The sequence below is a fragment of the Dermacentor silvarum genome, chromosome 1 (assembly GCF_013339745.2).
Source record: "Dermacentor silvarum isolate Dsil-2018 chromosome 1, BIME_Dsil_1.4, whole genome shotgun sequence".
Classification (NCBI taxonomy): Eukaryota; Metazoa; Arthropoda; class Arachnida; order Ixodida; family Ixodidae; genus Dermacentor; species Dermacentor silvarum.
This window is the reverse complement of record NC_051154.1, coordinates 235,173,946-235,198,793: the sequence shown is the minus strand read 5'-3', so window position 1 is coordinate 235,198,793 and position 24,848 is coordinate 235,173,946. Positions and strand designations below refer to the sequence as shown.

Genomic DNA, 24,848 nt, shown 5'->3' with positions numbered 1-24,848 from the left:
GGCGAAAACACGGCGCGCAGCGGACTTTCCCCGTAGCAGATTTCTTTAAAAATAGGGCCAAGGCGATCGCATCGCCGAAGTGGATCGTCGCAGATTACGTCCCGATTCGGTCCACTGAAACCGTTCCGCATTGCTTTGCTGGTGAAAATCCTCTCCTTCTGTTTGCGCCAGTCCCGAACGCAAGTTTCAGATTCTCCGAACACCCGTGATGCGGCCCGATTTCTGTCCGTCTCCGCACACATGATCACTTTCCTTTTAAATGCTGCATCACGATGAACTCGCTACTTCATGCTGCCTAAGCACGTGTACTGCAGCACATATGGAGGAAGCTACAGTAGCTATAGGCTTGAGCTAGAGTAGCTAGGCTCAACGCACGTGCGAAGCGGCCATTTTGAAATGTCGACGGCTATATGGTAACGCAGATTTAGGGTCGTACTCGATTCTAATGCGCACGCAATTTTCTAACCTGTTCTATCGGAAAAAAAGTGCGCGTTAGATTCGAGTAAATACGGTATTTGTGGCTTGAGGGGAGCGTTTGCCGTCTAGGTTGACTGCCGAACTTCTGCAGGCAGCTGCACTGTAACCAGTATTTCGTGTCCCGCAACTGCACTATAAGCGATACGCGTATACATAGAGTGCTATGGGAAAATTAACAGGAGTCTGAAAAGACCGTATTATATCCGGTCCTGCACTATAAGCGGTTACGTTATAAGTGGTCTATGCTATATACATACATATAAAGGACAAGATGCACAACATAGCGGGTATTTTTGGTTCACTTTCCCAACAGTTTCGGTTGACCTATTGGGCAAATAAACCAACGATAACCACAAAGTTGTGCTCCTCATCCTTCTAAATATGAATGATCCATTGGGAAAAAAAATATATATGTACTATATGACAAGAACAGTGAAATGTCTCTATACAAAGAAACAAACAAGCACGTAAGAATTATTCTTTATTAAAACTACTGCATCATGGCAGATCTTAAACTGGCCCTATTGCACAATACATAATGCAGCTTGATTCACATGGAAGTTTTGTATTGCAGCAATGTGTGTAAAACATTTTCATGAGCACACAAAACAATGACGTACAAATTTTCATTCATACTGATTAAATTCCAGCGTTCTATAACCTTGACATCGTAAGCTGCACTATTGTAGGCCAGCTCTTCACCACATTCTTGCACAATGCCTCCTCACTAGTGTCCCAGTAGAGAACAACACTGCTTCTAATGTGGATAAAGTGTCAGTTTACCAACAATGTATAACAGAAAGGAAAAAAAAATGAAATGGTTAACATTAATGTGAATTGAACCATAACATATATGCTGTATAGGCACAGGTGGACAGATCATAAAAATTGCATGTAAAAAAAAAAAAGAAAACTGGGTATATGAGAACTATAAATGCATAAACGACTATGCTTGCTACTTAAAGATTAGAAGTTAAACCACATGTCTACCAGCAAGGCTGCCACTGTACAACATGCACAGCCTTCTAGAAAACTGCATTAAAATTAACTGCCTGAAACTGAGGGAAATGCATGCGACATTTAGTTTCACAAGCACAATGCTACCTCTATCTAGGGTTTGAGATTTTTTCACTCCAGAATGCGTGTTCTTTTTCACCGGTCAGTAAAACAGACAACCCCCATTTGAGGACTGTGCCAAGCCTCCCTGAGCAACATTAAACAAGTTTGAAATTTAGCTCTTACATTCAGAAGAACTTTATGTTCACCTATCTGAACTGTTGCAATTCTTCAGAGTCAATATTCATCCCTTTTAAAAGTAACAAGCAGCATGTAATTACAACATCCAACGTTAGTTAAAAGACCACATGGAATAAGCCAGTTTTCAGCATTAATCCACACCATAAATATATGATCACAGTAGGACGTGCCCCATTCACCATTATACTAAAATACAATTTTATGTACAGTCCATTACACATACACACTATTATTACCATGGTAATGCGTAGCTGCCTCAGGCTGTTACATAACAGGTAAGGTATGAAGCAACATTTCACTGTGAAAATTGCTGAGGTGCTTTATAGCAAGAAATTTTGATTTTTAATTGCACAGCTAAGAGGCAAGACACATTTCAAACAGTGTAACTAATGTGTCCTGCAGTGTCTGCCATGTCAAATATCACAAAACATAAAACAAATTGGTTTGTTGTAGCAGAACCAAATGTTGAGCTCACTTAATGTGAAATAGCTTATTGTAATACTGAACACACAAATGAAGCTAGATTGCTATTGTGTCAAGAAAGCAAGTGCCACTAACACTAACATTGGCACTCTGTTCAGGTCTTGCATCATGAACACTTTTGCATTTGTCATTTCTTGCCCATAAACGAAACAATGAATGCATGTGTGTGTATTTGCACATGCGTGTGTATGCACACACACACAAAGGACCTGATGTATAATGATTAACAGCCTTACAAGTGACATGCAGTTCACAAGAGAACAAATCCTCGTCGCTGCACCTCTGAAATGTAACAGTGTGCCACATTGCCCTTTATGGCCTGTCCATTAATTAAGCCATGTCAATGCCCCTAAACTCCTTCCTCATTCTTAATACATAACCATTTATTTGTAATGTTTTCTTGTCTTACTTTTGACCAGAGATGGTGGAAGATTGGTTTGGCTGGCACGCAAGTGAGACGTCTTGCAGTGCATGTGGCACTAGAAATGCTAGGCCAGTAGTCGCAAAATGTTCTAGCGTACAAGTTAGCACCACATGAAGAAAGCGCGAGAGAGAAAGGCAAGTTTGCCCACGAGATCCTACAAGTTGTCATATATATATATTTTTAGTGCTTCTCAGCCAATGAGGCATTTTTCTGGTCCCAAGTCCCTGCAATATAATTTTGTACTTATTGTCATAAACTCTACGCTGTTTGAAACTGTGTGTGTGCACAGCAGTTACATGTCACAGTCATTGTAACTCTGACATTGCTTATACTTCAGAATAATGAGCATAACTAAAAAATAAATATACCTACACTACCTGATAAACAGATTAATCTGACACTCTTACAATCACAATATCTTCACGTTTTGCAAAACCACTGCAACAAGAACTTTGGCCAGATGTTACGTTAAAAATGGTTTTGAAAAGATGTTCAATGCTATGAACTGAGCGGCATTCAGTGTCACTTACAAATAACAAATTTTTATGTAGGTGGCTAACCTTACCAGTATATATATGGCAGTCAAAACCTGAACTCCTTCAACCTTTATCTCAAGGAGCATGTATGGCTAAATCAAAATTTTCACAATCTTTATATAGAGCAGTTCTGAATGCTTTTAAAGAGAACTGCTTGACAACATAACAATGTCTATTTGATGATACACAAAGTTACCAAGTTAATTACATCATGCGGACTCATCACAAGTACGCCTGCTCTCATTACTCTTAGCTGCACAACCGTAAAACACCAAAACACTGCATACATGAGAGGAGAACCTGCGCTTTGCCTGGAGCATATTTTTCACATGCATTTTCCTACATGTTCAACAGCAGTAAAATTTAATAAAGAAGACCACACAATCGGTGCCGGACAAAAATTTTGGCACACTTTTACTTATTATTTAATAACTAGATTATATGCAAGCACTTTGCAAGTATTGCGTTCATCGCACTAGACAAGCACAATGAAGGTGTAAAAAAAAAAAATGGTTTCAGCACTTTCTCTGTAGAATGCAAGTGACAGCTCTACAAAAAGCATAAACTTGAAATGTGAACTTTTGAGTGACTCATTCAGAGAGGGAGATAATGGCATACCGCAGGCTGCAAACAAGTTTCTACATGCATGTCAAAAGTGTATAATGTATGAAAACAACAAAACTGAGCTTGCCCATACTAATGCGAAATTTGCAGGCACAAAAAGGCCCGTTTTTTTTCGCTCGTGAAGCGCCAGCTTCCTCAAATACGAAAGTCCTTCGCATCAATATTAACTGTTCCTCAAAGAAGCCCTGCAACATCTTTTAAGAAAGGCACAGAATGTGCTTGGTATTAAAAGGCATTAAAGGGCCATCACCTCAAGAATCATCTAAAAAAAATGTTTCGCAATGTATCCAATATATGGGTAAAGTTTATGCAATCAAGTGTTCCACATGCCATGCCTTCAATGCCTTCCCCTTCTTTTCATCATTTCTACTGTGATCAAAGTTGTGCCACCATAATGACATTAAGTTGCCCATGTTGTTCCACTCTTCAATTAGCCTTAGCATGACCTCCAACACCAATCTGCCACACTGTTTGATACCATAGACCACAGTATCTGTTCAGCCACCAAACAGCAGCACCACTACGAGACAGTTCTGCCCCCCCCCGCCCCCCCCCCCCCCCCCTTTTTTTTGTTGTTCTGCTGAAGGCACAGCTTAGCCATAATGTCAAAAGAAATTTGGCCAATAGCCACTATGTTTATAGGTGCATCACAGTAAACATGAAAGGTTAAAGGGATTACAAGAAGCTGAAGGAGAGTCTTTTGAACAAAGCTGAAAGCTCCCTGCTGTGAGTACAAGAATATTTTGCTCTGGTGTTCATGAAAGCACCACCTAAAAACTAGGCAGGTTTATTTACTGCATTCAAAAAGTGCTGAAGGGCCATTTTATACCTGAAAACATTAAGCCTCTTTTTATGATTATAACAAAGGATATAAATTAAAGTAACATTATTGTTCATTTTTGTTTGCATGGCAAGTTATGGGGAATCCTCGTTAGCTCACATTTTTGCATTTTTGAAGCATTGGTATCCAATTATGCTAGTCAGCAATTCAAAACAAAAATTTTTATCCAAGGTAACAACAATGGGTAGCTGCTTTGTAGGAAATATACATGTATTATTATGGCAAAAGAGACAATACAGGGCCTTTTTGATCACTTTATAAACAAGGACAACATAAAATTTTTAATTGCACAGACATGTCACATTTCGATCTGAGAATGCAGTTCTTACAACTAATATGTGCCATAATACTTGCACAATAAACAAAGAACTATAAAAAATCACAATCATAATTATCATGCTTTTTCTCTTCCAACAGACTATAATCAAACATGATGTTGGTGTCATTTAAAGGCCCTTCCCGACCAGTTTATTATTGAATACTAATTTAAGGCATCATTTCACCGATCTTTGTCAAATGCAGTGGGTTCTGTGCTTGTGAAATTGATGTGCTCATCATATGGGTGATCTCTTACAGTTGGTACATTTTTCTGTTCAGAAATCCTAAAAAGTGAATGAAGTTAATTTGTTATGACACTGCAATCGGTACGTCACTGTAACAACTGACAGGTATCCCACTGCTATGATGTCTTTCATACAAACATTTTATTTGTGTTTCACGGGTGTTCTTATAAGGGAAATGATAAATTTTAGCTACTAATACCGCCCAAGCAGGAGAGGGTTTGCAAGATGTGGCTAAAAAACTTTCCTAAAATATGCAATAAGTTTTTTTATTTTTTGCTAGAAATTTAATGCTTGGTCAGTCTACTTCTACTTGCAAAAAAAAAAATAAAAAGAAAATGTTTTAGAACACAGTGAAAGACTTAATTGCTCACTGTGCCTCAAGGAGCTGCAGATTTGGTCATATTTGGGTGTTATTCATTTATACATTCACAAGTGGCACCTACTCCTAAGGCTCTATCAAAGAATCAGCGAAACTTGCCTACTACAAGATGTAGCTTTTCTATATATTGTAATCTAACGAAACAGAAAAGATGCATTTGTCTATGTTGTCTCAATGTTCCAACAATACTGGATAGCTTGCACATTGTGAATGCACCATTTTATATACTTAAACTAGCAGTATTGTGATGAAATTTTACATACATAATCTTCAGTGCACATAGAATGCACTGGTCTATATGTGCTTTAATATACCTCCCATGCTTGTATTTCATACTAAATAACACTTTTAATATACTGAATGCTTGTATTTCACACCCCTCTCTCATATATATCTATATATGACAGAGGGGTGCAAAAAACAAGCATTCAGAATTATAACTTTTTTAGAGCAACATTCTTTTAGGCCCATTAAAACTTCTTAATTGCATTCTAATAAATGAGCAAATTAAGCTATTGCACAGCAATTATTGCGTAAGGCTACTACATGGAAAACGTACCAGGCAAAAAGGGTATAGAAGCTACATAAAACAAATAACATTGAAAACAGCAAGACAGAATCTATTGTCACCGTAAGTTTGATAACCCTAGCAATATGAAACTAAAAGGAAAATTGGTTTCTGAGGCTCAATTCCCCTTAAAGGGGCCCTGAACCACCCCTCGGGCTTGGTGAAATAACATAGTCCGCGGGTAGCATACGCTGCTGTGAACATCTCAGCCAAGTTTTGCTGTTGTACGCGGTGCGTGAAGCTCGCAAGCGGAGCGCGAAGTCACCTTTCTCTCAAACGCCCTCGTTTCAACAGAGCCATGATCTTCACTCTTTTCTGTGTGCTTGCAATAAAGCACATTCCAATACGTGACTGCTATTCGTCGCTGCGGCTGGTTACACCGCGGCCGCCGCAGGGTGCCGCCATGAGTCCACTGCCTAAGCGTACTGCGGTTCTCTGAGGACAAGCACGTTTGGCTTACGTTTAGCATGGCGTAGACACCAAAATCGGAAATTTGAACTGCGCGCCATGGTGACGTTTTGAAGGTGAAGCGTTGTGGCCCCACCCCACACCGGCGTAGCCTTCGCAGTGCAAGGCATTGAAGAAGGGAGGGGGAGCACTGCGGAGGCTGTGTTTGATTGCCAATAACTCTGCTTCTGCTGAACGCATTGAAGTACTTTTTGTGGCACAGTATTTCTGAAATAGCCTATTTTCCCCTCAAATGTTTTTCTCCACTTCGACAAAAAGTGGTTCAGGGCCCCTTTAAAGTAAGTCTAAAATTTGTTCAACACAGCTAAATCAAGCACTGCAACTTTATGCTCTCTCTTCTCCGCACACACATTAAATGATGTTTTACGTGCAACAGTTCCTGGCTTTGAGCTCAACTATTGTAGTTTCAGAAAAAAAAAAAAATGCCGGCTTAAAACAGACATACATAAGAAAGAGGATGCGATGTAGGCTACATCCCATCTTCTGTTCTTTGAGATTCCTCGTTTTGTCTGCACGTATGAACAGAGTAGCTCAATGACACGTTGTTCAGTCTTATCACTTCCAAGTCACTGTGATCATATTACAGGGACACTAGAGAAACACTCAAATAAATTCAGAGTGGTAGATTATTTTTTCAAAAAACCATGTGCACCTCTGCAAGAAAAAAAAATTGTAGTTGAGAAATTTAGGGCAAAGAATCCCTCTATAAATTTTGTGGTCAAACAATGGCACCGGGACCAATGACATTAGCCTGACATTTCAGACTTGACAATATTTTCACATATCCGAGACATTTTTGTGCAGTAAAAGTCTACAAAAGTTGTCAAATTCAGTCTACGCTCACTTTTGAAAAGAATGCGATTACTCTGTATTCATAACAATATACTGCTGAATGCACACTACCAAATATATATGATGCTTTGTTGAGAAAACACGAAAACGTTAAAGTAGTGCTGGCACCTAACTTTTGTATTCTTTCTAGCTTACTAAGTCATCTCAAAACAGAAGTAACACATTTCCAATTCCAAAGTTTAATAGATCACCTTTAATATAGTCCCTCTTTATTATATTACCCATTTACCTCTGTCTTGCTTTAACTGCCCACGTCCTATGCCTGCAAGTTTCCTAATCTCAACACACCACCTAATCCTCTGCCTTCCTCAGCTGTGCTCCTTCCACTGGCTCGCATTCTCCAACTCTGGTACACCACCATCAGCAGCATCACATGACCTGTCGAACTCCATTCTTTCCTCTTAATCTAAAAAATGAAGGCAAAACAATTAATTACAGAGTTTAACATCACAAAAATACACAGTGGGTTATAAAGGATGCCGTAGCAGAGGGCCTCATATTTATTTTGAATCACCTGGGATTCGGTTCTTTAACACGCACCTAATGTGCAGTACACGAGCGTTTTTGCATTCCATTCCTGTCGAAATACGGCTGCTGCAGCTGGCTATCGAACTTGCATCCTCTCAATCTGAACTGGAGTATCAGCTACACATGTTTACTCTCTAATCCGTACTGCTGCCTTCCTATTGTTTAATGTTATGCCTACCATTTTTCGTTTCACCACTCATTGTGCAGTCCTAATTAAGACCATGCAAAAATTTAAACATACACTTGAGCAAAGGAGAGCATCAAAACACCCATTCATGCCTTGACCCATGTGGCGACTGGTATTAAGAACAGAAGACATGCATACGACAGCAATGACCAGAAAAAACTATTGGTTCTGAATGGCCTGCATGTTTAGCAGTGAGCTGAATGCAAATGGCAATATTACTAATGGTGTTTGATTAAAAGAGAGAGAGAAAAAAAAAGGGGGTGGGGTAGGGACAGGAATGTAAACATGCTGTTTGCTTAAACTTTTTAAATGCTTCATTGCTTGAAACCACACAGAATAAAGAAGTTGGTAGACTAAAAGCTTCAACAAAGGACATTTACATTAACTTCTTTGCAGCCTTTCAGCATCCCTATCCCTTTAAGCTAAAAGTTTACTGTCACATAGCCACCACCCATGTTCCACTTGTGGTAAAAAGGCAACATGACATCTATTGTATAAACCAGCATAAAGCACATGTAAGTACTTAACTATGCTGGACATATTTTTACTTGTTGCTTGGTTCATACCGATTGTGATGGAAAAGACATGAAAACATGCAAAAAAACAATGGGACAGGAAAGACCGTCTCCGCTGATGCTTTTTCCTGTTCAGTCATTTTTTACATTTTTCTTGTCTTTGCCTCTGCAAAATGCTGGACACAATATGATCATCATTATAACTTGTTAATCTTCTCTCGGAGAACCCTTTTTCGCATCGACAGAATATCACACTTCTTATCCTCCTCCACTCCTAATAAATTGCTGTAAAACCTTATTTCGCAGTAAAACTTGGCTTAAAGAAATTACATGCACTATCATAAGTTTTTGAGCTGCCAGACTGTCTCGTACATGTTGGGCAATGAACATTACTGGCACTCCATTTCCATTTTTGCCTATATTGATAAAGGGACACTAAAGGCAATTACTAAGTGAAGCTAAAATGTTGGGTCAATGCTCCAAGGTGTCTTAAGTGTTACTTTTACCAAGAACAGGAATCTCGTGGGCAAGTAAACTCCATAAACTTAATGCAGGGTTAACAATGTCACTGTGTGAACATAGTACCAGGTCCCAGAATCTACCTTGTCCAGTTTTAAGTGGTAAACTGCCGTCAGCATAAGTTAATTACACTGCACTTCAACATGAAGGGAAATGCAGTTAGGCTAATTTTAGTGGCTTTTATTACCCCCCAAAGAACAACAACTACTTTACGATGCTACTTTGTCACAGTGTTCTGTCACTGCTATCTGTGTGAGAGTGACACCATCTCAGTGCACGTCCTTGACTCAAAACGGTGAATAGCACATGGCAGAGCATGACCTTTGAGCTCACTGATGCAGCTTAAGATATCACACGCCGTTTATCATAGGCAACTTGAATGCTTCAAAGTTTCGAAAAGAGTAATCTAAGATTGCAGATTTAATCAAAGTATGCCTTTAAAAGTGTCAGTTTAAACGTCTAGCATCATCACACAACAGCAAAAAATCAGAATAATGTTTAACTGTGTTCAACACAAATGACCTGAACTTTGCAAATAAGTAATGCAAAATATTTTTTAATAAAATTGCCAAAATTTAAATCTGATGTATCAATTTACTGCTGCTATGACTTTTGAACCAAGAATTTGATTGCCATCTCGCTACCATGTTCAACTGATAAAAAATTACATTTTTTGGTGATAATAGCTTAACACTACCATTGTGGCAAATTCTGTTGTAAACTTACAATAACTGATACGTTTCCATAATTGTTTACCTATACCCCAGACCTACCATTGCACTTAAGAAAAACATGACATTCAGGCACAAAAAAAAATATATATATATTGATGTTTGTAAAATAATTTTAAGCATTTTTTTTTTTTTGGAGCTCGAGCATTACCAAAATTAAACATCAGTAGAACAGAGGAGAAAGGTTTGAGGATTATGATTGCATGTACATGTGTGAACTCTGTGCCTCAGCTCCATACAGAAATAAACTTGACCGTTTCACGTGTAGAATACTGTCAGGCCAGAATTAATTCGAACAGTGGAGCACGTGGCTCTCGCTACATGCAGTGTTGTCTAACTACAGCTATGAAAAACAGCTGCCCATGCACAGTGAAGTTGGAGGTTCACCAGGTTCATGTTCCGCACTCGTATTATTTGCTGCTGCCAAAATTTGTGAGTGTGAGCATACTGCTAGAGCACTGCACACATATGCTTTCATATAACACTTGTCACTGCACTAAACAAACAGACACATACCTCTAAACAACAACAAAAAGTACTTTCTTTCCACTTGCACGCATCAATCAACACCGCACAAAAGCTGGAGCTTTCTGCACTCCTCTAGAACACACACAAACCATTGATAAGCTGAGCATTGTTGACAAAACATGACGCACGACACAAACCCGCAATTTTTATAACTGCACATGAGCAGCAGTGCATTGCAGCTGCAGTTAGATGGCACTACATGTACTGAAAGTCGTATGCTGTACGCTTCATGTTTCATTCTGGCATTATAGTAGCTAGAATACTGCCAACAATTCCAGAAACTTGCCTGGCATAACGCATCACTAGGAAAACCAACAAAAAAGAAAGTATTCTACATGAGCCCCTAACTGCACCACCCTAACCCATTCACATGTCCATCTTTGTGCTACTCACTTGTTACCCAGAGACTGATTTTGCAGCATACATTGTAAAATGTCTTAAAATGTCCAAACATTTTAAATATGATCGCTCTATTTTTGTGCTTATGATCCTGAGAGCTGAATTATGCACCTATAACCATGGATATGGCACCTGAAGGAGCTCATATTGTGGGTTGCATGCTTCATAGTACAGTGGCCTTTGCACACCACCATGCTAGAAGTGTTGTCTTTCTCATCTTGAAATAGATGCTGTTTTACAGATACATTGGTGCAACGCTTGCTGTGCTCCCATAAACACAACAAAACTAAATTATGCTTTTCGAATTTTCAACGTACAACTCTCACTAAAATCTTCACCCTGCAGTGGTTGCTTGGTGGCCTAAACACCAGTTGTGAGGAGAGTGGTTAAAGTTATGAACACTTTGGTACACTACTTGCTATGCTCTAGTGACATAGACCTACTGTTCACTGAGAAGTGCTGTGGAACATAATAAAATTTTCCTAAAACGTCTACACAAGATTTTGTCATATTAATGAAACACCTGGTGACACTCCATTCACAAACAAAGACTGCACTAAGAAGTTTACATCTTATTATTAGACAACTAATGTAGCATGTCACGCATACAAGGACACGAGCCTGATTGCCTTTAATCTAAAAAAACACACACACTGAATCGCCTTTAAGAGGTGGCAACACTCGCATAACCCTTATCATTTGGTACGCTTCGATTTCGTAGTTCTTTTTTAGAAAATTAGAGTTGTGGTACCTTCCTTTTCATAAAAATTCTCACCAAAAGTCATGCATTATTTTTTCCAGAATAAAGGCTAGCAAAAACAAATTATGGCAAACATGGTACACAGTTTTATGCCATTGCTTTTATGTATTCCTCACACCCATAAATCTGTAAGGCCACAGGTAATACTCTAATATACTACAACATTAAAGTGCCAGTTTTAGCTTTGTTTCTCAGTCAGTCATTTGTTCTAATCTTAATTGTGTATAGCGTGCAGTTATAAATTAACTTTTGTCCCAGTGTTTCGTTACCATTGCATCCTTGCATTTTTAGTTATAGCTCCTCTATGAAGGCATAAAAGGTAGTCGAGCCCACTTTTAACGATCCCAGTTGCAACGAATGCTTGGTTATTACGAACCAAGATAGCATGATGGCCAAAATTTTCATATTTGTCTATGGCAGCCCGTCACAGAGCAAACATATCGTGGCTCTGAGCTTGCCTAGAGCGAATAAGGTAGGCGCCGATCTCCTTGCATCTCTGCTGTTAAATATGCTTCTAAGTGTTGCATGACCTCCTAGATAATGTTCAAGCCTGCGTCACGTGAATGGCATTGCAGAGGAAGGATGATGCTCCCACTGAAAACTGTGCTGTGCGAAAAAGTCAATAACGACAAGCATCATCCGCACCCCCTTTAAATCAGCTGGCTATCCCAATTTCGAGCGCAATATCACCTCGCGTGACACGCAGGCCTGAACCCGGATACGAACCGTTGGGAAGTGACAGTTCGGAAGGCAGTTTGAAAGTAAACTGTGCGAGATTCCTGCATTCCTGATTCCTGAAGTCGATGTTGCGGAGTCATGCTTAGATGAGGGCTTCATCGGTAAGGTGAAAGGCTTTGTCAGCAGCAAATCGGATGAAGAGAGAGAGGAGACTGCGGAACCGATGGCACCACCACCTCTCAGCTCATTAACAGTGGTCGAGTACATTGCCTCACTGAAACAGCTGGTCTCCAGCAAAGCTCTCGGTGATGAGTACTTTGCTGCCTTGAACAATCTCGAAATGACGATAATTGGTTCAGCATTGACAAAGCAAAGCAAGCTTACAAACTTCTTTGGAAAAAAAATAAACGTTCCTGCCATTTGGTTAACACATTCTTGATTGCGCACTTATTACGAACACTCGGCTATAACAATCGCAGTCCGAGTGACCGTGATGGTCATTAAAAGTGGGCTTGACCGTATTATCAGCTTAGCAAGTAGTAAGCCTACCTTGTCAGCATTAAAGAGACACAAAAGGCAAACATTCAATCCATCTAAAGTGACAGGTTAGCGCTTCAAAATCTCCAGCATCCAGCAAGAAAATTACAAAATGTAGGACAGGATTCGTGCTACCACTATGCAAATGCAGTGCCAGATTCCAATGCCTCATTTATAACTGGCAAATAGTAGTGAAGCACTTAATGTAGGTTAATTTTGTTGCATCTCAACATATGACCTTCGGGATCAGCAGCACAGTGCAGGACTCCTGTGCAGTAGAGGCGTCAATGAATTCTGTCACAACAAACTTTCAAAGATCACCGTTTCACAATCTGTGTCTGCAGTTGGTGGTTTGTCTACTCTGTTTTGATTTGTCATTGGCTATTGGCTCCTAGAAGTCCTAGAAGGTGAAAACATGCCTCGAGCATACATATCATAGGTGGATAGCAAAATAGCGCATCGTCTGCTACGGCACTTCCGATACGGGGCCTACCTCTCACTACTCCAGGTTCCCAATGTTCGGTGTAATTGGGAAGGAACACGTACGCTTCTGCGATGTGAATATGACCAGCTGCACAGCTATCGCACGCCTGACTTCTCCCGTAAATGGAAAGAAAATGTTTTGAATTCTACGGAACGAAGTGCGCAAGTGTAAATAGGTAGATGCTGTCAATGAGCGACGGGGAGCGGTGAGGTGCGGGTTCCGAACGTAGCAGCCATTGTTTTTATATTTTCGAGCACCAAAGTTGGTACACGAGCACATGATGCCTGTTATCAACGAACAAATGTTCACAAATAACGATAAGAGCTTCTGACAACAGTACAGACCCTACGCTCGCCCAAGGGTACCGAGTCAGACCAGCATCAAGTTCGAGTGCCACGAATTAATGAATGAGCACTCAGGTAAAGAAGTAAGAGGCATAATTTATAGTCATAGTATATTCACAAACAGAAAAATTATAGTGATGCCGAATCTTTAATGAATTCTAAACATCAAAACTAGTCTGTAACACGTCTTCATATAGCACAAAACGCATGCGAGAAACAAGCTGTCCGCTGTGAAACATGCAGTAGTCCAGAAGTGTACCATATTTTCCAATGTATTAGTCAAATTTTTTTCTTAATTTTTCGACGGTGCAAGTTATAGAACACTTATATACGTATTTTTTCTAAAAAAATACTGCTGTCAAAATTGGATTGGATGCTATGGCCACGCGAAGCGCGCTGGGTTGACCTCCTCTGGCAGTTGCTACGGGTTGTGTGTGCGCTATGGAGGTACCGGGTTCTTCTCGTTCTTCTTGCCGAGCGCCTTGCGAGGACAGCAGCAATGCAAGCGGCGGCAGGCCGACCGCGAGTCGACCGACTCCGAAGTCTTCGCATCTGCAGATCGCTTTCAAGATATGGCGCGCGCCGCTGCGCTAACTTAACAGTTGCTATCAGAGCATAAGCCACCCCACCCCTCCTTCCTCCTGTGCTGCCTTCCCGTTCTCCTTCCTTGTGCGTGATTCAGCTCACCGCCGGATGCTTTCACTCACACATACAGCATATAGTGTGCGAGGACGATGTTATCGCCCTTGGACTTTATACGGAACATTGTGGTGACCACGACGGCAGAAATGCGGCTGGAGTGTCTGAATCATTGCTATCGGAATTGTATAGGAATGGCACCTATACGCTTGCACATCACCCGCGTTCACGAAGTGAGATGTCGCTGTATTTTTTTTAAGTCGCATACCGAATGAACAGGTGCATCTTATACACCAGTGTGACTTATATTCATTTTATTTTTTTTTCTGAGAAACTGCAGTTTTGAGGGGGGTGCGACTTATACAAAGGTGCGACTTATAGACCGGAAAATATGGTATATGACACTTGAATGAAGTAATGATATCTCGCACCTTTCGGAACTGTGCAGCGGCGATTACATTGGTTATTCAGCTAAGCTACACAGCACGCAAGATGTAATGCTATAAATTTGCGAGAAAAGAAATTGCGAGTGCCGACAGAGCATGCAGAAAGCATTGGCACAAACCGTAGCGCGTATATGGCAGCACGGCATCTCGAATCGGAAGTGCCTGCAGAAGACACCATACTCCACAATAGTTTGGAGAATCTAGTTGTTGCTATCCCCCCCCCCCTTTTTTTTGCTATCGCATTAAAAATGCAGGTTGAAAAAGTGTCTTTTTATTGCCCACACTCCCAATGACATTGTGACCAACTGCGAGTGAGGTACTGGTGGCATTTATAACAAGTAGGTACTACCAGAGCTGTGTGATGACTTTTGACTTTGCTAGCATTGCACAAACTACACTTGCACATCAAGAATTGCTAGCACTTTCAAGCTTGAGTTGCACTGAACACAAGATGCTGCTGTGTATTCAGAATTTGTGTTTCCCTCCAGAATGAACTCTCTCTTCAATGCACAAAGGAGGCCAGCCCTAGATATTCCAGTGTGCATGAATGCAGGCTCCAGTGTGCGACCCTTTTCACTGTTGTCCCTGGCTTCTTGCTATGCGGAGAACATGTTTTTGAACTTGCCTACCAGCAGGTGAACTGGAGATGTGTTCTAAGGTTCGAATTATACACCACAAGAGCTAGTACTCAAATTCCACGTGAAGCTGCTGATCGGTAATACTTGAGACGACTAGAGGTACGACTTCTTGTATTTCTCAAGTATTATGCATACAGATAATGATGCAGGTATGCTTTAAAAAAAAAAAACATTAAAGCACAATCTCAGGGTCTTTAGCAGTCAATAAATGCATGAGGGTATCGGCCAATAACACGCATTTGTTAACTCATGGCACACTGGTGTTCAAGCAAGTGCTGATGAAGTCGTTATGTGCCTTCTCTGTTAACAAGTTTTATAAACTGGAACCCAGAGACACATGGTATAGTAATTTATACTAAATAGCCTGCAACATACATTCAGAACTGAAATTCACTATTGTGCCCCTTGAATGTTTGCCTTTAGTATTCCTTCAATGACTACTAGTATAATGCTTGAGGAAACATTCACATGTGGATTATTACAATTGCTGAAATTATTTTTTTTTCTATTTAATTAAAAAATTTTCTCATATTTCGCCTTTTTGCTGGCAGCTACTTCACTTTAATATTTGAATGAACAGTGGCTATAGGAAAAGCCTGGCCAAAGTGCCAAGGTGCCTCGTGGTGCCTCAACTATAAATTATGATATGTGCAATGCCAATTGAACAACCACTCCTCTTACTATGAGGAAGAGAATTTTTAACTCAACCAATCCAGATCCCATGCCCTTAAACACACACTTGCCAGTTTTAACTGCACTAATCTTTAAATGTTTGACTGACCAAGTAAATAAGGCAACCAATGCCACCTTTGAACGGCCATCATAAAGTACATTTGACTTGAGATTACCATGGTGTGTTAATAAGGAATATTTCAAAATATATACTTTTTGTTAAATACAAAGGAACACAAAAAATGGTTTAACAAAACATACTATTTGCATACTTAAAAATGATACTATAACAGCGCTTCATTTAACTGCAAAAGAAGAGCAAGAGTACAAGCATTTGTGCTCATCTTCACTTGTAGTAGCCTGCCAAAGCTATTAGTAGCATATGATGGTGACAAATATAGCAAGCATTAAAAATGCATTTAGACTGCTCTTGAACATACGAAGATATAATACAGTTTTCCCAAACCACCATGTGCAGAATGCAATTTACAGTCAGTCAGAGGCAGGGAGTTGCATTATTTTTTAAAATGAAGCCATGGAAAATATCTAAGACCATTAAATAGCAGAACCACCCAAGCGCCATTTTTCACAAGATTAAATTCAGATTTGGCATATTCATTTGTGAAATTTTCAGCTTGATCTACACAGCCAGTCACTGCTGTCACAAGACAGGCTAGCTGAAATCTGCTCTGTCTGGTCTTTACTTATACATACACCATGTGTGCTGCCAGCAAAGGAAGCTGCCATCTTCAACAAAGTTAAAGTACAGACTATCTCAGAAACAACTTATCTCAGAGGGTGCTACACGAATGGCATAACTCAAGAGCAGACTTTCTTTTCTCAAGATGTGGAGCCATTGGCACTATAAAAAAAATGCACAGTCAAAAGAAATGTTTGTAGTAATTCTGCACGGCTCACATGCATCGACCAGAAATGCTACAACTGGGACATAGTTATGTTGACTGCACACAATTAGTCCACTCTAAGTGGATTGATCATGCTGGCATCACTGTTAACCTTTTAACAGTTTGATTTCATGCCAAAAATGACAGTAAAATAGGTAAATTTTAATATAGTTTAAAACTCACCCAAGTGAGAAGCTATGTTTGACATACTGACCTCAGCATTTTAAACCATGCAGACGGCACCAAAGTATACATGAAGAAGAGCACTTGTCATGGACCAAAAAATGGCCAATAATGAATGACAATTTGGCTTGTCATAAAGTGGTAAGTGTACTGACAAACTGTGATGTCATACCACAGCCTAAAATGCAAGTAACCTTATCATGGCACTTCATCAGAAATATTGCAGAAGTTGCTGTACACATTAGGCCAATTTTTCAACAGCCATGCTAACAGCAATTAGCAAAAACCACATAACTGCGCAGAGTAATATACAATGCCAATGCAAAATGACTCGCAAAATAAACACGTGTTGGACTTTCCAACAAAGCTGCCAGCTGGAATTAACAAACTGGAAATGTCACACATGACAAGAATTATACTACTACGTCCTGGCGTTTAGATAAAATGTGGATGTAAAAAAATGCAGCACGATACCCTCAGCAGGCCATCTTTGATGCTTTTAAAATGCGATGAAGTGCTGACAACTCACTCAGGTCAGGCAGATCACATGTACTACTTCCTATGAAAGATGACATTCTTCAAGGTTGTACTTAATTCTAAGTTGTTCTTGATTTCCACTTTAGAACAAAGGTACCCTGGCTTGACAGGTTACACCAAATCAAACCATAAGGATTAAGTACAATGCAACACTTTTAGTATGTGCGAAGTTTAAACTGCTGCCTGACATTTTTCAGAAACTTGCCTTTCTTCAGTAAACTTACTGTTGCTCTCCAAAAGCACATGCCAAAGAAGCACATGCCAAAGTAGTCACAACCATAACAAATTGAGTGCAGCTGCCAACAAACTGCTCATCTTTCTGATACGCTTTGTGCACTTCTGTCTACTATTTTCCCCTCACAACCTGCCTGAACATGCTGTTCGGCAACACATTACAGATCCCTTTGTTCGATGACCCTGCCATACTTGATTGATGGGGCTTAAAGAAGACCTTGATGATGCTGCTGGCATACAAGAAAAGCTGCAAAAAGAAGGTTAAAAACAGAGTTCTGAGAGACTGCACTTAGTGAGGGGCTTAAAACGTAGGTGCTCTTCAATGAACTGGCAGGGACAGCGTGCCAGGGCACAATGGCGAGGTGGAGCTGGAGGGCAAGGGCCATCCTCAAAACCATCGGGATGCACTGGCATGTTGAGGTCTAGTCGTTTTCTGACAAATTCTTTCACCCACCGTTGGCTGTAGCGGAGGAGAAGCTTTTCAGCATACTTCTGCATAAAGGAAAAGTCACACGAAGGCATGGATTCAGAAACTGTTTTAATGACACTGCAGCAGTCCAACACATTGCACTGAAGCGGTAAATGCTTGAAATAGGCAGGCAATAAAGGATGAGCTCAAATTTTGGCTACCTACTTGTCTTATGGTCAACTATTCAAACAGTGCAGATGATGGCACAAGAAAGACATATTGGGTTCACAAGAACTGAAAGCTGGGTGAGTTGGTTTGGAAACACTTGTGCTGCGTCTCTCCCCCAGTTTCCCGTCTTGATTGATTTTTATGTCGTTTTATAACAATATATTGCTAAATCGATATGTCCAGACTTCAGTTCTTATGAACTTCACTTAGAGTAATGTGGATTCTAATCTGTCACTGAGCTCTAGGATCAGCAAAAGCACTTATGCCATGTCCCTTTTTCCACATCCCATCAAAATTTTGCCTGGCTTGTTTCAACCAAAAGATAGATCGGTCAGGGGTGCTACTGGCTGTGTCCTGTCTGTCTTTCTGGCCTTGCCATTTGTACTGTTTGACATGCAGGTAATCAGAGGCATTTTTAAAAATGCATTTTTAGTTTCCGTGACTTGAATTTTTGCATTGTACACCACAATAGACAGTGTCCACATCATACCCTGTCTACCTTACGAGAACAGTACATTGTAGGACACTTAACCAGTCAGCTGTCTCGCTCTTTCACTTTTGCTGTTTTATCTAAAGATGACTAGAAAAACGAAAGCAAAGATTTAAGCAATGCATCATGAACTCACTAGCAAAGCTACTAACAATAATAAAACCAGAGAAATGGAGCCTTATTTCATACTGGAAGGTACTGTAAAAAAGCACCTCACCAGCTGAAACATAGTCTGAAGAAGTACAGTAGAGAAATAGAACATGAAAAAAAATTTAATTCTGGGGTTTTACGTGCCATAACCACAATATGATTATGAGGCACGCCATACGTGGTGGGAGACTCCTGATTACCTTTTAACACCTGAGGTTCTTTAACATGCACGGGCGTTCTTGCATTTCATGCCCATTAAAATGTGACTGCCACAGCTGGAATTTGATCCCGTGCTCTCGGGCTTAGCAGCGCAATGCCAAAGTCACCATGGCGGGTGAGAAATAAAGCATGTCCACAAGTAAAATACACAGATTTGACAGGCAAGCACACTAACATGTGAAACATTTGCAACATTCAAAAATGGATACAACATTCATAAGTTGTAAGCACACGTAAGCACACAGTAAAATAACATACCTCCAATTTTATCATTTTATTTCCATCAATACTATTTAAGTGTAAGACTTGTATGTAGCATAGGTGCTTCTACCCCCCTCCCCCCCCCCCCCCCATTTCCACCCACCCACACACACCATGCTTTCTTTTTTTAAGTTGAAAAAATTAAAAAAAAAAAGCAAAATTTGTCCAAAGCAAATAGCGCAATTCAGCCTGTTGAGGTGGATTACCTGAAAAGGTGGAGTTACTTGCATGACAAATTGATATGTCCAGGTTGCTAAATAAAAATGTTCACCAATTTACTTTTTAATTATTAGCTTTTAGAGCACATGTTGCAACTGTGAAATTGAAGCCAAGCAGTAGTGAAGAGATGTCTGCTTAGAAGAAATCCTAAGACTGGAGCCATTTTAGAGATATTTGCCTCCAAAATCTGCTAAAAAATGCATTGGGATTATAGAACTGCTTAACACATGCTTTTTGGAAACTTAGTTGGACTGCCCATGTACTTCGTAGCACACTTTAGACCAGTCACGTTTACACACTCATGTTTATCAGTTTAAAGCAAAATATATGTCTTGGAGAATATATGTCTCACACAATATTTAAGTTCAGTTTTTACTTAGATGTTTCATTTTAAGGAAGTAAAAAATTCCATAAATGGCAAATAGAAGGCACACAAGTATTAAATGAACCCAGAATGCCAGAGTTCTGGTTCCTTTATGTGGGAGCATTCTAAAATGGATAACAGTTTTGCAGCTGTGCAACACAACAGCTTTTGGTGTCTGAAATGGATGCTTTCATTCTGCTACCAGACATAGCACCCATGAAGAATGACAGCAATTACTGACATTAAGGAGGGCATGTAGTTGCAAGTGGCTTCATGTCTTGGAGCGAGAAAAAAGGGATAGAAAAATAGAGCAGTGCAGTTTGGAGATCTACGCTGAGCGCAGGCTGTGTAAAATGTGCCAACTATGACAGCCATACACTTCCCATTTTTTTCAGTTATTTGTGCAGGTTTATTATATATCATACCTTACAGTATGGAGAACACTTCTGTACAGGACTATTAAAAGCATATGATGCAGCTAAAATAAAAAATTCTGGTGTGTTACATGCAAAAACCACAATATGATTATGAGGCACGCACACCGTAGTGGGGGTCTCTAGATTAATTTTGACCACCTGGGATTATTTAAAGTGCACCCAATGCATGATACATGGGCGTTTTTGCATTTCGCCTCCATTGAAACGCGGCCGTTGTGGCCACGATTTGATCCCGCAACCTTGTTCTGGGCAGTGCAATGCCATAGCCGCTATGCCACTACAGCGGGTGTAGCCAAAATGAATTGTCTACATCCGATAAACAACAATTGCTCAAGTTGAGTACTGATGCTGCCTGCATTAATTTCAAAAACACTTTCTAAAGTCGACAGCCAGATACTTGCCTCTCTCTGCGAGATGCGAGTCGTAGAGCTGCCTCCTGTAATGATGATGTCTGACATGTCAATGTCCATTCGCGTCCGATCAACTGGATATAGTGCTGCCCCATTTCTGCCCTAAAAAGAGTTGAAGAGAAAGAAAAAAGAAAACACATAACAACCTGACTCTACGTATCGTAACCATTAAAATCAAACACGACAGTAAAAAAGCACTGCTTTACCGAGTTGGTGGTGTCCCCTGCGGCTCTTGCATCAAGGGCATCTTGACGGTCTTGGTTTTCCAGCATCTCGTATAGATACCTCTGCAGATGACACCCCAATTGAAAATGATTCTAGCTTTTGCACATGCCAAAAAGGAACTACCTACACAAAAATATTCAAAAGAGTACTTACAATGCATTGGCTAACATCAAAATAGACGAATATGAGCTGGTATTGTGTCAAGGAAGACAGTAAAGCACTGCACAATAGTGTTTTGACAAATTTCACATAATTTCCTAGGCCAGAGTACTTAGAGTGGATAAATCTTTGATAAGTATTGGCACAGAGCTATTTTTTCGATACGGAGGCCTTATGAACACAGACTTGACACTTTACTGCAAAATCAGATTAATGGTGGTGACCACAGTATCATAAGTTTTACATCCAGTCTGGCCACAAGAACTTCAGCCTGAAAACATTGCTAAAAGTTGTACTTTAATGTTCAAATGAATTGGGCTTAAAATCACATCTGTCCGACTAATGCAAGTAAAATCTAAAAAAAAAAAGTATATGTTGAAGTGCATAATATGAGTTTTTTTTTTTTTTATATACTATACTATTGATTGCAGACTACATGCCATGGTTAGCATGTTGCATTTATGACTTGAATACAAGAAAAATCAAAGCATCTTTTGAACTTTATTCCTTACAAAAAATTTGCTATTTTTTCAATGCCTTCTTTGTGATTTGTAAGGATTCAGTTTTGTAGCTCTTCCATTTCCTTCTGAGCTGTCAAAAGCTCGTTTGCATACAAAGATAAAGACAGAAAACAGGTACATGGACATCTGTGTAGAGAAGTGAACATATCTGATCGCAGTCCGATTGAGCGCTAGTTGCAGCATATTGAAAAACTAACGCTCGTTACTGCTAAGGCTGCAGCATGCTCTTTTTTAAATGATGCAAAAAAACATCAAGAATGCCATTTCAGCATTTGCAGTGGGCATGAAACAGCCAGCAGATAAGCGAACAAAAGAGTCAGCTAGTGTCAAACACACATCCTGCAGAGCTTTCTCTCATACAATTTGCGCAAAAATGCCAAGTGCCCTGTTGCTAGCTAGGTGATGCCTTTACTCCGTCTCACAATAGGTAAAAGAGAGACGGAGAGAGAGAGAGAGAGAGAGACATTGCATACATATTACATGCTCCATGAAATTTTATGCTCAGGATCATAATCTGTATTTGGTGCCAAAATAATTCACTGATGAATTGAAAGTCGTAGTCAATACTTCATTGCACAGTCCATGAAGCGATTAATGTTAGAGCACTGCCTCCCTATCAATGTCAGTAAAATAGTTGACGTTCATGCAGAGACTCATCACTGATGCAGCAGCTCATCCAACTGCTTAGCACTTAAAGTACAATAAAAAGAAAAATGATTCCACCATACAAAATAACCCACTCTTCCATTGAGAAGACGCTGGGTAAGCCAGAAAAGATGCAAAAACTGACGGGTGGTGACACCACCTTGAAGTTCCCGCACCAGGGCCGCCATGACGTCACGGATTTTTATGTTGTCTTCTCAGGCCTAGTTAAGCTCTTCGTGGCAAAAATGAACTACATACTATTCTAAAAGAATCAAGAAGTGAACATGGAAATTTGATAAATATACTTTGCAATCGATGACGTCACAGTGACGTAGAGGCCCTGTAATTTCAGCACAAAACTCAAAAGTGATTCAAATTCAATTGAAAAGTGACATTTTGACTGTCATTTTTCTCTTGTAATAGATAACCTATTACTGCAAAATCAACAAAAGTAAGAGTTTTTAAAGAATAGTATATAAATCTATACTGATTAGTGTCCCTTTAGAGGGGTCCTGAACCACCTTTCGGGCTTGGTGAAAAAACTTAGTCCGCGCACTAAAAAACTTAGTCCGCGCATGTTTGCAGCCCGCCAAGTTTTGCAGTCGTGCGTGGTGCATAGAGCTCGCAAGCGGAGCGCGAAGTCACCTATCTCTCAGATGCTCTCTTTTCAAGCAGAAGCCTGCTGCTCATTCTTTTCGGACGCTTTATTTTGTAATATAGCAGATTCTCATACGCGGCTGCTATTGGCCAATAGCTGACATCAATCAAGAAGGGCTTTTGAATAAGTGCACTTCTTCCTACTCTTACTGTGTATATTTACTGACGAAGTTTAATAAACAGGCTGAAGTAAGCGAAAATCTGCTTTCGAATTTTGATAACTGTTACGTACTTCTGCAAGAAGCAGACTATCGGCTGCTCACGCTCGACGGCGGCCGCCCGCATAGGAAATAAACTTTGGCCACCCTGCTTATCAGTGTCGTAGCCGTCTGGTCTCGCTAATTTCAACTAGTTTGAAGACTCAACTAGCCACGAATCACGCGAAACTTAAGGTCAGACCCCATGCATGCATGCCAGAGCGCGCGCTCACTCCTAGCTGCTCCTGGTTAGATGCCTTGGCAGACTTTGCTTCGTAATGAGCTATTGATAGCGCTTCAAAACATGCAAGTTGGATGCGGCTACTATCCATCTGTCAATCTGATGTAGGGCAAAGCTGCTCCGCACCATGTAGCACAGCCAGACTGGAGCATATGAGTGCGAGCACGTGCTCAAGCCCTGTCGTGCACAAAGCAAACACTACGCATACGCACTACAGTTGCAAGTAGCTGCGGTCTACTACGTTGCGTAGATACCGCGGCCGCCGCGGGGTGACGTGACGAGTCTGCTGGCTGATCACACTGCAGCTCACTGAGGACAACCGTGTTTGGCTTGCATTTGGCACATTGTAGGCGGCAAAATTGGAAGTAGTGGCGTCTATGTGAACATCCAAAATCAAATTCTAACTGTCCGCCACGTTGACATTCAGTAGGCAGAGCATTGTGGGCACGCCCCGCTTCACCATAGCCTTCGCAGTGCAAGGCATTGAAGAAGGAGCGGCGGAAGCACCGCAAAGGCGGTGTTTGCCAATGACTCCGCTTCTGCTGACTGCATTGAAGTACTTTTTTGCGGTTAAGTATTCCTGAAATAGCCTATTTTAACATCAAATGCATTTCTCCACGTCGATAAAAAGTGGTTCAGGGCATCTTTAATGCAAGCCCACGCTAAGGGGAACAGCACTAAGAAAGGGAGAGCAGCCTCCAAAAGCACTGAGGAAATCTGGCTGCAGCTTGAAGTTTTGATGACGGTGAGGACCAACAGTCCAGTAGGCAACATGTGCTAAAGATTTGGCTACATGTGAGCACTTTCAATACATCATGTCATTCTATTTTTATTTTGAGGCCTTGCCATTGCTATGTCCGCAGACACACGTGCGGCCACCTAATTTTTTATTTGGATGAAGGCTTTGCAAAGCTTCCAGAAATCACAGCCATATCTCACCTGCATGTGTGCCCCATCTATAGAAACACTACAGTGTGCACTAATTTTGGGATCCATTATTTATCATTGCACGCATTAGTCGTGAAATTAGAATTTTATCAGAAAGCACAGGTCTGCACAATATGACACAACAAGAGAGTT

At 40.4% G+C, this 24,848-nt stretch overlaps 1 protein-coding gene across 1 annotated transcript in view; it reads right to left on the bottom strand.

The window, feature by feature from the left end:
• Positions 1-945: 945 nt before the first annotated feature.
• Positions 946-24,848, bottom strand: part of LOC119436941 (transmembrane protein 268-like) — a 67,806-nt gene continuing 43,903 nt past the window's right edge. Inside the window, exons 7-10 of the mRNA XM_037703984.2 lie at positions 21,502-21,537; positions 21,330-21,410; positions 21,115-21,225; positions 946-18,428 (exon numbers count right to left, since the gene is read on the bottom strand). Of these exons, the coding sequence (XP_037559912.1) occupies positions 18,198-18,428; positions 21,115-21,225; positions 21,330-21,410; positions 21,502-21,537 (459 nt within the window). The 3' untranslated portion in view covers positions 946-18,197. The remainder of the gene's footprint in view (positions 18,429-21,114; positions 21,226-21,329; positions 21,411-21,501; positions 21,538-24,848) is intronic.